This window comes from Lonchura striata, chromosome 28, assembly GCF_046129695.1.
Source record: "Lonchura striata isolate bLonStr1 chromosome 28, bLonStr1.mat, whole genome shotgun sequence".
Taxonomy (NCBI): Eukaryota; Metazoa; Chordata; class Aves; order Passeriformes; family Estrildidae; genus Lonchura; species Lonchura striata.
Genome location: NC_134630.1, coordinates 4,161,294 through 4,176,822, shown reverse-complemented (window position 1 = coordinate 4,176,822; position 15,529 = coordinate 4,161,294). Strand labels below are relative to the sequence as shown.

Below are 15,529 nucleotides of genomic sequence, written 5' to 3'. Positions count from 1 at the left end.
CGCCGGCGATGCAGGAAACCGAGGGGACCCCAGGCAAGGCGCCGGCTCCGGAGCCGCCGCTGCTGTCCCAAACGGAGCCGCTCGGGAGGAGCCCGCCCACACGGCGGCCCCGGCCCGGAGCTCACCGGGCGCTTCTTCCGCCCCGGGTCCCGCCACGCGCGCGGCCCCCAGCGCGGTACCACTCGCGCGTGCGGCCCGGAGCATCCCCCGTCCCCCGGGCAGCCCGGTCCCCGGGAGCGACGCCGGGCGCTGCTACCGCCCCCGACGCTGCGGGCGGACGCGGCACCGGCCGGCGGCGGGGCAGCGCCCGAGGGCGGACATCACAAACGAGTGCAGCCGGACAGTGCCCGCCGGGCCGGGGACCCCAGGGGCAGCGGGGCCCGGTGCACAGGCGGGCCGGGGTCCCTGGGGGGCAGCCCCACCGGGAGGGGCGGCACAGCGGGGCTCCCCCATCCCGTCCTCTCCGCCCGCGCCACCTTAACCGGCCCGCAGCCCGCAGCGGCGCCGCTCGCACCGGCCATTGGCTGCCGCTGCGGGAGCGCCAGCCAATCGCACCGCGCGGTTCCCACATGGGCTCGTGACGCCAGAGAGCCGGACGGCCAATGAGAAGTGAGCGGGCGGCCGGAGCCCCCAAGGCGGCGCCGCGGGGCACGCTGGGAGTTGTAGTCCGCCCTTGGCTACGCCCTCACGGCGGCGGCGCCCCGGGCCGGTCCGTGCCGGTCCGTGCCGTCCCTGCCGCCGCCGCGGGCCCGGGGAGCGGCCCGGCCGGGATCTACCGCGGGGCTCGGCCCGGCGCCGCGAGCAGGCGGGGCTCCCGCCGCGGGCGGCCCGGGCAGGCGGACTGCGCGGCCCACGAGGCCTTGCGGCTGCCGCGGCTGCCACTCAAAGTAACGTGGGGCGGCGGCGGGAGCGCCCCGGGGCCGCCGCGCTCGGGCTCCGGGCGGCGGCTGCGGCCGGCAGCGCTCCCGCCGAGCGCCCCGGAGCGGGCATCACCGAGTCCCCGTCCCCCGCCGCCCCTCCAGCCGCGGCCGCTGCGAAGTCACCGCGCTCGGGGGCGGTGGAGGCGGGCGAGGAACAGCCTTTAAATATTGCAGGACCCAGCTGTACCTGGGCACTGCGCTGGCAGGCACGAGGTTAAATATTTAATGCCTCACATTTCATCCTGATGTTTTATTCATTGCGTTATTTACGTGCTGCGTGCTGGCAGCCACCGGGGCAGGGACAAGGTGCTGGGCACTGGAGGCTCTCCCTCTTCTTGCCCCTGTACCATCCATCCATCCATCCATCCATCCATCCATACGTACATACATACATACATACATACATACATCCCTTCACCCTTCCATCCCCTGGTGTTCCTGCCTCTCCTCCCCAGCCAGGACTGGGGGGCTCTGCTGGCAGTGGCCAGGCTGGCCCCAGACCCTGTCAGTCCCAAGCAAAGAGCCAACCCAGCCCCTTTACCTTTACCTTTACCTTTACCTTTACCTTTACCTTTACCTTTACCTTTACCTTTACCTTTACCTTTACCTTTACCTTTCCCCTTTACAGGTGTTCTCTGGGCAGATCTACTGCCAGTGATGGACACCAGTTTCAAACCCTCCAAAACCCTCCCTTCTGTGCAGTTACATAGATTTTTTTTCTGTGTTTACATCATATATCTGCATATTTTAATCCAAATGTAAGGTTTTAAAGTTTTTCTTTTTTTCTCTCTGTGTGTGTCTTGCCTTATTGGGAGAGCTGAGGTGTTTTTTGTTTTTTTTAGGAAAGTATATTTTCAAAGGCTGGAAACATTTCAGATCGTGTTTCAAGGGAAGGATAGACCGAGGAGATGTTTTGCAGCGTTTTTCAAAACTCTTTTCTGAAAATTGCCAGTTTTCCTTTGGCAGGCTCTGTGCTCCTGTCTCAGGAGAGTGACACAGGTAAACCTGGAGCAGGCAGCTCCGGAGTGATGGGTGCCACACGTGTCTTGATCAGCCTCCAGCAGTGATTGACATGAGCCCTGGAGCAGCACAGCCTGTAACCCAGAGATTAATTTGTGTTTGGAAGGGAGAAAACAACGGCACTTAACCCTTGGCACCCCCAGCAGCAAGAGGAGATGGTCCTGCTGCTGTCCCCGGGCATGGGCACGGTGCTGGGCAGTAGCCACAGCCCAGACCTGGCTGTCACCACTGCAGGATGCTCAGCCACCCCCTGCAGCAGCCACAGCTCTGCCTGGTGGTGGCAGGGCCTGGAAGAGCCCCAGGGGAGGAGAATATTTGAAATCCATGCTGGGATCAAGAGGCAAGAGAAAGCAGCAGAGAAATTAAAGCAGCGCAGGCTTTGGGACTCCCAGGAGCTCCATCTGAAGCTGGATCCCAGCAAGAGAGGTTGCTGCTGCTGGAATTACCCCGGGATTTTGCCTTTCAGCTCCTTCCCTGGATGCCAGCCTGGCACAGGGCAGCCCAGCTCTGTCCTGCCCCATGCCATGAAGGTCCCACACACATCTCCAGAGGGGATGGATGCTCCAGGGCAGAGCCCACCACGTTTTGCAGACACCAAGGGTGGCTGTGGCTGATCAAACCATCCTATTTTCAGCTGCTCCTTTGCCTGCTTGAATGAGGAGGCACAAACTCAGCAGAGTAGTTCCTGGCACCGTCAGACAATGTGAATTTCCCAGGGCAGCTGGCACAACCAGGGACCTCGTCCTGGCTGGAGTCAGTCCTGGAATGAACGTGGGATGGGAAGGGGAGCTGAGCAAAGGATCTGGCAGCAAACCAGTGAGATCTAAGCCAAAGCTGTACTGGAAACCAAGGTTCCACAGTCCCCTGAGCTCCACTTCCAGGACCAAACTGCAGCTTCCCATCCCCAAACCGCCAGTGCTGGTGTCCACTCTCCAAAGCCACATGTCCCCAGAGCCCTCGGTGTCCCCTCCAGGTGTCCCTGGTTCCAGGGGCTGCAGAAAGGATGGGAGCCCTCAGAGCAGCGCAGCAGCTGACAGCCTCTGCTCTCTGCCTTCGATCCGTGTGTTGGCTCCTGTTTGCACTTAGCAGCTCTGAGTGGTTTTTAATTATTGATGCCTCCTTTAGCTTTTATCTGGTGCTCGCTGCAGCCAGGAAGAGCTCGGCATTCCTGCATTAGCGGGCTGGGAAGGAAGCCCTGCTCCTCCAGCGTTCCTGTGCCATTGTTCCAGGCAGAGCTGGGCTGTAAAATGAGGAGGGTGGGAATCACGGGGGGATGTGCCAGAGGCGACTCCGACTCCCGCTGGGAATTCTGTCCTGCGGGAAGGACCCAAAGAGGTGAAAGAAACCCAGTGAGAAAGTGCCAGAGTCTCTGCATGGAGGGGGAAGGAGGCTGGGGTTTGATCCTCCGGGTGGAAGGGAGGAGAAGGGTGACAGCAGAGTTTTGTCAAACTCCTGGCAGCTGGGAGCGCGTCAAACCCGGGTTAATCTTGTGCTGCTTGGTGGTCAGGACATGGGGCACTGCCAGGTGGGTCCTGCCCCTGCCCCCTTGCCCACCACAGCCTCTGTGGGCAGCAGGGCAGGGGCTGGCACTGAGTCTCTCTGCCCACCCTTTATGAGTCAGCGCTCTGCTGAGTTTTCCCAAGGATCCTGGGGCAGCAGAGCTGGTTCTCAGACCATCAGCCCTGTCCCACTCTGGCACCACGAGCTCTGGAACACGAGGAGAAAGGGCTTTTCTGCCAGGAGCCACCCTCAGATCATCCCTGGGCAGCTTCGGGGGCCCCTTGTCAGCTGTGTCCTTGCAAGTGCTGAGCTGTTCTGCAGGGCCTGAGAGGGGCTCCTGCCTTCTGAGAGCTTACAGAGCTTTCCTCGGGTCTGCAGCTACTGGCAGAGTGACCAGGGAGGTATTTTTAACCCTTTTCTTTGCTGTTGGTCTGGGTTAGACTTGCAGTTTGTTATGTAGTTAAGATTTGAGGCCAAATCTGGGAAGGTGCCCTGTGAAATGACTCCCTTTGGAGAGTGGCACAGGGAACAAACCCTGCTCCTCGGTAGGATGGGATACCAGGGTGCCCCCCGACCTGCAGGGGAATGCTTTGGGAATGGAACATCATGGGAAGCAGGAGCAGAGCACAAGGTTCAGCTCAGCACCTGCTGGAAGGCACAGGTGATTGGGAGAGCCCAGAAGTTTTCTCTTTGTGCTTTAGCAGAGGGTTATTTCCCCAGAGGGAGCAGGGAGATCCCCACAGCCTCCCCAGTGGCCTCGTGGTTTGTCCAACCCCCTTGCCCAGTGAACCGAGGCCGCTGATTTAGCTCCAACAAGAACGACCTCTGTTCCTGAAAGCAGCCCTGAACAATTTCTCCTAAATCCTCCTCCCTTGCACACCCACCAGGAATAACATCCCCTGTCCCAGGGCTGCCCACAGGCTCTGTAACCCACCAGCCCCTCCACAGCTCAGTGCTGGGTGCACCAGGACTCCCCCAGCACGGCTTCTCCCCAGAGGAAGGAAATTTTCCCACTCCAAGTGGCCTGAGAGATACCGAGGGGAAGATGTTATCAGGGTGGAGCAGGCTCTGAAGTCAGAGGACAGCTCTAATTATCGAGAGCCAATTCCATTAGAGCAATCTCAGCCCCAGGGCACCGCAGGCCGGATTTTCCAGAGGGGCCTGAGAGCCACAGAAGTAGCTTATCCTCTGTGCCCACAGGAAAAATGAATTATGCACGCACAGAGCAGACCTGTGGCAGCCCGCAGGGACATCCACATGTGTTACCAAAGCAGCAGAGCTGATAGACCTCGGGGGCACTTTGCTCCTTGCTTTTCTTCTGGAGAGTCCCCCACTCCATTTTCATCACCCACCACTTTCACCTCGAGCTCTGGGCATCCTCCGGCCCTGGTTCCAGCAGGCTGCAGCTGTGGCACAGCCCCCACCTCTGTCCCAGAGCCACAAAGGCCACAGGGACTTGGTGGGAATGTGGTCCCACTCCACCAGCCCTTACAAGAGAAGCCAGAGGTGTGAATATTAACCCTGCTCATCCTGGCTCCCAGAGAAACCTCCAGAGAGGGAGAGCAGCACATCCAACAAGGAAGGGTTAATCTGGGATATGCTACCAGCTGAAGGAAGGAGGGCTGCACCTCCAGACACCTCCCACAGCACAGGTGAACCAGGAAAACTCAGTTCTCCCCATCTGAAAGGACAGGAGACACAGAGAAGTATTTTAAAATCATCCCGAAGGCAACAAGAAAGCGGCAGCAAGTCACGGTTTTAACCAACCTTCTTATTTCTTTATTTGAAAGGCACAGCTTGTACGTCCTTGATACAGCATTTTCAGTTCCTCTTATTATAGGTCAAGTGATTAAACACAAAAAGCAAAACAAGATCTTTCTAAAGAACTATATACAAACACCAGATTATTATTTATTATTTTTTTTTCCATTTTTGTTTTTTAAGAAGACACGCTAGCGCACGGAGATAAGAACAGAGAAAGCTGCTGTATCCTCTACACAGGGCAGGGGCACGGGGAGGGGGAGGCTGGGGAAGGCTCTCGGTCTGCCTGCCCCCTCTGCCCAGCCACCCCGCAGCCCCACGCTGTGCTGAGGGGGAGCAGGTGGCACAGGCTCCCCCTCCAGCCCAGGGTGAAGCCCCTGGCAGCCAGAGCTGGTTGAGAACAGGTACATGCAGAACAGCAAAGCTGTTGTTAGGCCTGGTATTAGTGCAGGAGGGGCGTGGGGGACACGGGGCCAGGGCGATGCGACGAGACCAAGAGCGCCTGGGGAAGGGAGGAGATTGTTCTGGGCCAGGGATCCTAGCAGGGAGTTGTGCAGAACCGTTAGGATCGAGGGGCAATCTTTAAATACCGAGGGGGGAGCAGCAGGTGGAGGGAGGGGCCACATGGCACCGAGGAGCTGGGACAGCCAAGGGGCAAAGTGGCCCCAGAGCGGCCCAAGCCAGACTCTGGCTCAGCTCTGAGTGGGAGGAGGGACGGGGAAGGCAGGCTGGGCACAGGGAGAGCACGACTGGCCACACGGGTAATGCTATGGCGCTTGCATCGCTGTGCAGCAGCCGGGGACGGCGCCGGGGACACCCCCAGGTCCCGTGGGGACAGGCCTGGCGAGCTGCCACCCAGCACAGGTCACCACGGCCCTGCTGCACAGCGATTAGAGGGAGATACTGCATTTTGCACTAACCCGCCCCCTCCCTCCCCCAGCCAGCCCCCTTCCCCCGGCCCCGTCCCCCCCGGTCGCCCTAATCCGATTTCTCGCCGTCATCATCTTGGTGGGCATCCCCGTCGTGGCCGTTCTTGTCCTCCTTGGAGAGGTGAGCCTGCGAGCCCAGGGCCGAGAGCGACAGGAGCCCGGTGCCAGCGCTGACGGCGGGGAGCGACGGGGGCTGCAGCCCCACGGGGAGCGGAGTCAGAGGCAGGGCGAGGGCTTGGAGCTGCGACAGCTGGTGAGCTTGAAGCTGCTGCTGTAGGGAACCATGGGCAGACACAGACACAACGGGGGGATTGTCATTCCGAGTGCACTTGGACCCCAAAGCAAGGCCTGAGCTGGCCAGTGTGCCAGCAATCGAGCTGAAACCAGGGGTTTAAACAAGCTGAAACCTCAGGGTTGGGTGGGAAAAGAGGTTCTCGAGTCTTGCTGCCGCAAAAACCTCAAGTGAAAACTCAACCTTGTGTCCCCAGCAGGACGCACAGCCTCTACCCCACAGGACATCTGCCTCAAGCTCTGGCATGTCCCGAGGCTGCAGTTAAAGCCCTCACTCACAACTCTGACCGAGAGCAGATGGTGTTTTCATGCTGAGTGCCTACTGTGGTTCCTGCTCAAAACCAAAGCTCCTCTCCTGCCACCCTGCTGGCACAGAGCAGGGACCCCTGCAAGCACCACAGCAAGCCTGGGTGGAACCAGCCCTGTGCCAGCACAGCCAGCCCAGCCTTGCAGCTCGTCCCACTGCAGCCACAGCACCGGAGCAGGGGTCCCCTGATGTCCCCAGGTCAAGAATCCACAGCCCAGCTCTGTGTCCTGCCAGAGGCCTGGATTCCCACCCCTCCCAGCCCAAACCAGGCATCACGTACACGGATGATGGAGTTCAGTTCTGGCGCCGTGACCTGCTTAGCTCGTTCAATGGCTCCCAAGACTTGCTGCTGATGCTGGCGAGGAAAAAACAGAGGAATTTGGGGTCACTTGTAGTGCCAGAGGGAAGCAGAACAGGGACCCAGTCCACACAATCAGGCTGGTGGAGACACCTGCACACACTTCACCCGAGACAGGGGCCACCCACCCAGGCCTAGGGCAGCAAGGAACAGGGATGGAAGCACCTTTGTCTCATCCCCTTCCTCACCACAGGCTTAACCAGGTCCCCTATAATCCCCAACCCTTGTCCTGCTCTCCACACACCCAGAGATCCTTGGCCAGAAGGCTCCAAGGTGGGCAGTGTCTCATCCTGCCACCCTTCACCTAAAAAAAAACCCTCTAACACACAAAACAAGCCCTAAAAATCAGAATCTCTTGGGAAGCTGCTTGGGACACATCCTAGATACCAACTTCAGCAGCAGCTGGGTGTCCCAAACACAGGCAGAAAAAATGGATGGATCATATACTTTTAAAAAAATAAAGGAAAAATCTACTTGCTCCTTGCAGAGCACAAGGTCTCTGAAACACCAGGCCCCTCCACTGCACTTCAGCAAGGGGATTTTTCTTTTCATTTTGGCAGCAGGACAGGGTTAAGGATTGCATTAAGATGTAAAAGATTTAGCTGGGGCTTAGTTATTAGGCAACCCTGATCTGATCAGCAAGTGACTTTGTCCATCCTAAGAACAGGTGGGTGGGAAAAACAGAACCTGTGCCCCAAGCCCAGCACTGACCCCAGGCAAGAAACCTCCAACCCCAAAGGGCCAGGAGAGCTGCTCAGAGCCTCCAGGGGAGACAGAAAATACAGCTCTAGAAGTGCTTAATCCTCCCCTCAGACAGCAACTCCCAAGCACCCCCTCCCCCAATTAATTTCTCAGGGGAGTGGGAGGAGCCCGTCAGCTGCATTAATTAATGAGGCAGAGGAACCAGATCTCAAAGAGGATGAGAGGAGGGATCCTCCATATGGAGGTATTTTTTTAAGTGTCCTTCTCCCCCGATTAGCACCCAAAGCTCCCACTGCTGATGTGGCTGATGGCTCAGGAGCCACAGGCAGGAGAGAGCAGGAGCAGCTTTGTCCCCAGCTGCCCCAAAAGGGGTGGAAGGGAGGTCTGGATACCGAGAATTTTAGACTTTCTGTGCTGACAGACTCTGACCTGAGGCTGTGGAGAAAGCTTCCAAAACTGATTGATAACACTGGGATTACCAGTGTGCAGTTTGATTAGAAGCGTGTAATACCACAGGGTAGAAAACTTAAGAGTTTAGAGTTTTAGAATACAGCAATATATATAGAGCAAGATAGAAGTTTTAGGTGGACCAACAGAGGGGCACATTACCCATCACAGAGTGCTCCAGGAGCCAACCCTGCCTTGAAGGGCTGGTTCCCACACCTTGAGAGCAAGCAAGGGTTTGCCAGCCCAGGGGTGGGGAGCTGCCTGTGCTGCAGGGCTGTGACACCTTGCTGGCTGCAGGGGGACAGTAGCCTCCATGCCACCAGAACCCCCCCAGGCTGGGGGACTCACCTCTTGTGAAAGGTAGGGCAGAACCTGTGCACAAATCCCATTTAGCCTCTTGACAATTTCAGCCTAAAAGGGGGGAGAAATAGAGAGGGTAAGTCAGGCAGCTCGGGACTGGGCAGCCACAGCATCACTGCCCCTCTCCCCCTCCCCTGGCCAGGCCTGAGTACCCAAATGGCTCTGAGAAAAGCCACTCTCCTGGCAGCATCCTGGTGCCATGGGGATCCCCTTGCCCCTCCCTGCAGAGTTAAATGAAGGGATGCTGCTGACTGCAAAGAGCAAAGTTTCTTTATTCCTCTTCCTCTCCAGGTCCCCAACATTCATTTAACAAATCGGGAGCAACCAGAGAGCAAAAGTTCCTGCAGAGCCAGGTGGGGATGTGCTGAATTACATTTGCCAAGTGGACACAGACATACACATGGCTGTTCAGCCCTCTCAGGCTCCCCCTCCCCAGCTGAGCTGCTGGACTGGGGCTACTGGGGGAGACCAGAGGGGCTGGGAAGCCTCCTCACTCCCCTCACAGCAGCAGTGGCAACTTCTGGGGTGTTAAATGCTTTTCTCTTGGCAAATAGTGAAGTTAGCAGTCCTTTGCACAAAGGACTCAAAGACAGAGCCAAAGGGTACAGGTACACACCAAAAGCAGCTGAGGGAACCCCAGCAGCACCACAGGGAAGCAGATGAGGCTGGGAGACATTCATGGGACAGCAGTGAGGATTTGTGGCTCAGATTCTTTGACAAGATCCAGGTTTCCCCAGGGAAGCCAGTCTCACGGGCTTAGCAACAAGGGCAATGGGATCAGAGGCACCAAGTGCCTTTGTGAGGAACAGAACTGTGCTAAGAGGCTTAAACTGAGCCACGACACGCAGCCGACTTTGTGACTGGAGCTGGATGGAGCCAGATAGAGACAGGCTCAGAGGAGGCTCATGTTGTTAACACCACAGGTAATTAGTCACTGAGGATAATTAACAACTTAACCACCAGTGAGGGCAATGAGCAAACTTATCCAGGCTATCACAGAGTCTCCAAGCCACAGCTCCAGACCCTTCCTAGTGCTCAAATATCTGTTCAGGCCCTGGGGAGAACCACAGGGTGCCCAGAGCCCAGGATGGGAGCCCACAGGCCAGCACTGTGATTCTGAGAGGTGGGGAGCCCTGCATTTCAAAGGCAGCTCTGACATTTTACAGGCTGATGGCATTTCTAGCTCCTGAAAGGCAACTGAAGTGACAGAGGGCAACGCGGAGCAGACAGCCCACCTTTCCCAGGAACTGCAGCACTTGGAGATGCTTTTCCCCCTACCTGTTTGTGCATTTCAATATTCAGCCCGTAGGACATCTCATAGTACTGCAGAGCAGGAGAGAACAAAACAAACAGTAAGTCAAGTCTCTGCCAGGTAAGTGCTGGGAACCACCACTGCATTCCTGGCAGGGTTTTCTACAAAGGCTGGGAAAGACAGTGAGAGCAGAGGCAAGCCCCAGGGAAGAAAGACAGTGAGAGGCAAGCACAGAGACCCCCTCCAGATGCCCCCTGCCCACCCTGCTCCAGACTGGAGACTTGGCCCACAGGGCTCCCCTCACAGACACCTTTCCACAGTCAGCATCAAGGTGAGAGTGAGTGATCCTGTGTCAAACCTGGAAAAAGGCTCAGGGCTCCAGACTTCCCTAAGCACAGCCAGGAGAGAGGCAGCCTGGCTCTGTGAGCTGTGCCTGGCCAGTATCCTAAAGCCCCCATGACTGCTTCAGCAGCAAATGGGAGAGATCACAACTGGACTTCATCTAGCAAGTAACACATCCAGCTGCACACAGCTCCAGCTGTTTAGGAAGGAGTTATGTGGAAACCTCCCCCCTCCACACACAAAAACAATCCACCCAGAAAACCCCTGCACAGCAGCAACAGGCAGCTACAGACAATCTATTGGCAGAAGCAGCTAATTCCTGACCCCTGGAAGAAGCTGTTATAAGGCTGATGTTTTGGGAGTTTAGAAACCTCCTCCTGCAGCCTGCAGGCTGCAATCCTGATTCTTCCAAAGGGAAAAGAACAATCCACATCTGTGCTCATTTAACTGAAGATCACTGGCATCCTGGTACCGACGCCACAAGGCGATGAAGCGCCCGGCTTGGTATCAGAATGATCTCAGCCTGCTGCGGGCTCTCGAGGCTTCTTTGCATTCTGAAGACCGAGCAGGAAGCAGGAGCCCGTCCCCCAAGCTGCCAATTGTGACTTATTCAAAAATTAGAGCAGCTGTAGCAGCTTTGCACACTGACAGGAACCCTCCTCTTGGCTCCCCGTGACGGGGAGCGGCAGCAGCTCCGGCTCAGCCACGCAGACAAGGCAGGAGCTGCTGCGCCTGCAGAGCCTCCAGCGCTGCGCCACGAGTAACAGCCCTTCCCCTCTGCTGCTGACAGCAACCTGAATCAATTCTGGTGGCTGCCAGCATTAAGGGAAAAAAAAAAAAAATGCATCGTGGCCACTGCTGGAGATGAGGGTTTCCATGCAGACTGCGAGGCACAGGAAGCAATTGTTTACCAATGAGAACGGGGCAAGCTTCCCCATTAATACACCAGGAAAGCTGTGACCTCTTCTCCTTGTCCCCAGCCCCAAGCACTCCTTGCTCCCCACAGCCTCAGAGTCTGGTCACAAGGGCAGTACAGAAAGATGAAGGGGCCAGCTAGCTCCCTTATTTCTCATTTTTTAAGTCTTAACTCTGCTCTGAAGAGCTGCTCTATTAATTTCTACATCTTATCTCTTCTTTCCAGGGCAGGTGCAGCAGCTGGCAAGCAGGAGCCAGCTCATTTTCATGGACAGTATTGCAGCCTCCCATTAACTCCATGATAGGAAAGGAAGAGACCACAGCCCTGCCTGGCAACCCTCCCCGTGCTGCAAGGGCTCCAGAGGCATTACCTGGCAGGCAAACCCTCACCCTGCTCACCAGAACATGGCTGTTTTCTTGGAAAGCCACAGCCAAGCCTGCTGCCCACACTTGGCACCATTTCTCATGCCTTTACCAAGCACTGCCCTGGGGCTTGCACACCCTGTGCTGGGACACACGTGCCAGCACTCAGCACCACGGCTAAGCGAGGCTGCGAGGTCACCACAAGGTGCACAGGGTTTAGCCCTGGCACAGAAGCTGATTTCTGCTTCTAACTCACACCTGGCTTGTGGGGTTTCCCAGTTTCATGACTTCTCAGAGCACTGCTTTGTCTCTCACTGGCCGTGACCTTCCCAGAGCCCCCAAACACCTGCACACCAGCACCCTGTATCACCTCCTCAGGTGTGTAAGAGCCGTCACTTCCTTTGGGCCAAGGACCCATCAAGCAATCCCCCACCATTTTCTACATCAAAAAACTCCCTCCCACCGTGCATTTCAACAACCCCCTGCATGCAGCCAACACAAAACAGCCCCATTTTGAGAGCAGAGCCAACTCCAGCCCTGCTGAGAGCCCTGGAGCTCTGCGGGGCGTGGGCTCCCTGCCAGGCAGAGCCCAGGCACAGGCACCTGCTGGTGTTGCCACCCACACACTCTGCTCCGGGCTGCTGGGCCGGTCCTTACCATGACGTAGTGACGCTGCATCTCCGATTTCTCGCTGGCTAGTTTGTCACATTCCAACTTCAAGCTGAAAAGCCAGAAAACAGTAAGAAAACCACAAACAGGAGGTGAGAGAGTTGATCGCCTCGGAGCAGCTGCTTCCTGCATGGCCTCATCCCGGCCAGGCTGGATTCTTGGACATCATTATCTGGACTTCAAGGGGTGGCCAGAGCAGAGCTCAGACAGGCTGTGCTGGCACAGTAGTGACCACACAGAACCTGCTCCCAATTTCTCAGCTGGAGCCCTCCCCAGCACACATTCAGGAAAAGGACACAAGGCTATCCACCAGCAGAACACTGACCTCCCTCAGGCAAATCCATTCCACAGGAAGCAGAATGCTGGGGAGAAGCAGAGTTGGCTGCCCAGGGAGGGGTTTGCCTTTCCTCAACAGATCGCTGGCAGCTGGGGACAGATTCTGGCACAGAACCTGTCTGCAGCACTCAAAAGATGTTCCACTACAACATCAAAACCAAAGCCAGACCCACTTCTGGATGGGGGCTGGGGGGGGGAGGCCCAAGTGCAGCACATCCCTCCAGAAGCAAGGATTTTTCCTCTCTCCTAGATTCTTCACACCCTTCAGAGAAAGTGCCGCTGCTCCCAGTGTTTTATGAGACTCCAACTCACCAGCCGAGCAACTGCAGCCAGAATGTGCTGTGGTTTTATGTTTCAAACAAGAAACAGCTTCACCTACACAAAACCTGCTCCTTCTTGAGCAGATTAAGTCCAAGGGGGTGGAGCGGCATGGGGGAAAAGCTTCCCTTTCAGCAGGAACCCCTACTCCCCTGATGGCACTGCCAAGGCACAGAGACACCAGGAAATGGCCACTTCCCAGCAGCTTTTCTGCCTGCTCCTGCCAAAATGACACCACCACAAACTTGTAACCTGCCCGCAGGCAGAGCCCGGGCTGGGGGACATTGCAGCCACATGGCACCAATGCACACACCAAAACCAGTGCCAGGCTGTGGCAGAGGGCATTGCCCAGACAATATAAACCGAAGGGCTTCATGTTTATGTCAGACATAAACACGCACACACACACACGCAAAGCAACAGATTGTCTCAAGCCAGCTTTTGGGTTAGCAGCACTATTTCCACACACATTCACAGAAAAGTAAAAGCATTTGGATTTAAGTGCTCCCTGCAGCATTTGCAGTCCAGGAATGGCAGCCAGCGAGAAAAATTGAGGAAAACTCCCAGCAAAAGGCAGGAGGGCTGGCAAGTGCCTGTGCAGTCCTGGCTGAGCAGCACTTGGAGGAAAGACCTTGGCTGGAGAAGGGAATGGGCGTTCTCCTCGCTGGGCTCCCATGTGGACGCGACCAGCGCCGTGCCCGAGGCGCTCCTCCAGCCAAAGGCGTCCCAAGCTCCGCGAGCGGCTCCCCTTCCCCAAATTCTCGTCCGGCCCCGGGAGCCACGCAAGGAGCAGAAGGACCGGAGCGATCCCCGCGCCCCGGCCGGGACAGCCCCGGGCGCGGGGGCAGCACGTACCTGTGGTACTGGGCCTGCAGCAGCTGGAACTCGTCCTTGATGCGGTCGCACGAGTCGGAGGTCGTGAACTTCAGCTGCTGAGGCAGGTGAGAGGAGCCCTTGAACAACAGGAGACAGCGCTGGGCCGGAGCCGGCGCCCGCCGGGCCCGCCCGCCCCGAGCCCGCCCCGGGGCCCGAGCCCCGCCGGGGGCAGCGCCCAAGGTCACCGGGGGCCCCTCGCCCGGGAGCCGCCCCGCGGCACCGGGAGGCGCTCGATCCCCTCGCCCCCGCGGGGCCGGGGGAGGCCGGGCAGCCCCCGCGGCCCCGCCGGCGCCCGGCCCCGCCCCGCGGCCGCTCCGGCCCCGGGCCGCGCCGTACCGAGTGCCGGCTTTGTGGAAACATCATGTCAGGTTGCGGCTCGGTCCCCGCACGGAGCGGCCCGCTGCCACCGGCTGCCCGCGCCGCCGCCGCCTTTGTCCGCGCCGGGTCCGGCCGCCCCGGCCCCGCGGCCGCCCCGCCCCGGCCGCGCCGCTCGCCCCGCGCCGCTCCCGCCGCCGGCGCCTATTGTCTAATGGCGGCTGCGGCTCCGGCTCCGTCCTGCGGCTGCTCGGCACCACCTGCCGCCGCCGCCGCCTCCCCGGCCCGGGCGGGCCCACGGCCGCGCCCGCCCCCGCCGGTCCCCGCCCCCGCCGCGCGGCGCCGCCGGGCCGGGCCGGGCCGGGCCGCGCTCGGTGCCGCCCTCGGTGCCGCGCTCCCTCGGCGGGGCCCGGGGGATGCTCGGTGCCCTCCCCGCGCTCGGGACGGGCCTTGCCCCGCCGGCCGGGCTGCCCGGCCCTCCCCGCAGCCCCCCGGTGCCGCGGCCCACCGAGAGTCCCTGCCCGTGCCCCGGCCCCGCCGGGAGTCCCTGCCCGTGTCCCGGCCCACCGAGAGTCCCTGCCCGTGCCCCGGCCCCACCGGGAGTCCCTGCCCGTGCCCCGGCCCCGCCGGGAGTCCCTGCCCGTGCCCCGACCCACCGGGAGTCCCTGCCCGTGCCCCGACCCACCGGGAGTCCCTGCCCGTGCCCCCGACCCACCGAGAGTCCCTGCCCGTGCCCCGGCCCCACCGGGAGTCCCTGCCCGTGCCCCGGCCCGCCGAGAGTCCCTGCCCGTGCCCCCGGACCCACCGGGAGTCCCTGCCCGTGCCCCCGGCCCACCGAGAGTCCCTGCCCGTGCCCCCAGCCCACCGGGAGTCCCTGCCCGTGCCCCGGCCCACCGAGAGTCCCTGCCCGTGCCCCGGCCCCACCGGGAGTCCCTGCCCGTGCCCCGGCCCCGCCGGGAGTCCCTGCCCGTGCCCCGACCCACCGAGAGTCCCTGCCCGTGCCCCCGGCCCACCGAGAGTCCCTGCCCGTGCCCCGGCCCCACCGGGAGTCCCTGCCCGTGCCCCGGCCCACCGAGAGTCCCTGCCCGTGCCCGGACTCACCGGGAGTCCCTGCCCGTGCCCCGGCCCCGCCGAGCCCCCGGCCCGGCCCAGGGTCCGGAGCCCCGGAGCGGCCCTTGGTGGGCAGTGAAGCTCCTCGCCCTTCGCAGCTCATTTTCACGCCCTTCCCCAAGCAGAACAGGCTATTTTTATTTATTTTTTTTTTAACCCAGAGTTTCGTTTTGCTTTATTTCAGTGTTGCCCTTGGCTGAGCCTGAGGGAAGGGAAAGGAAAAAGGTAGTTCACCTACAACTGGCCACCAGAGAAAGCTCTGATCTCCAAGCAATGGGATGTGTTCTGCTCTGGATGCAAACTTTGGTCCTAAACCTGCTGCCTGAAGAGGAGACCCTGCAGTTGGTGTCCTGCAGGATCGATTGCATCCCCCCAGAGAGCAGTGGGGTGGGGAATTCAGCCACAGACTTTATTTCTGGAAGGACTTTGTTGCCATGG

At 59.4% G+C, this 15,529-nt stretch overlaps 1 protein-coding gene across 2 annotated transcripts; it reads right to left on the bottom strand.

The window, feature by feature from the left end:
* Window positions 1–5,190: 5,190 nt before the first annotated feature.
* Window positions 5,191–14,122, bottom strand: TLE5 (TLE family member 5, transcriptional modulator). 2 transcript variants are annotated; one of them, XM_021540129.2, is made up of 7 exons: window positions 14,003–14,122; window positions 13,646–13,743; window positions 12,125–12,188; window positions 9,874–9,918; window positions 8,584–8,646; window positions 7,009–7,083; window positions 5,191–6,401 (listed from the first exon to the last, which is right to left on the bottom strand). In XM_021540129.2, the coding sequence occupies exons 1-7, from the start codon at window positions 14,027–14,029 to the stop codon at window positions 6,180–6,182; spliced, it is 594 nt and encodes a 197-aa protein (XP_021395804.1). In that variant the 5' UTR covers window positions 14,030–14,122; the 3' UTR covers window positions 5,191–6,179. The 2 variants fall into 2 exon arrangements, with proteins under 2 accessions (XP_021395804.1, XP_021395805.1); XM_021540130.2 differs by having other exon boundaries at window positions 5,191–6,398.
* Window positions 14,123–15,529: the final 1,407 nt, after the last annotated feature.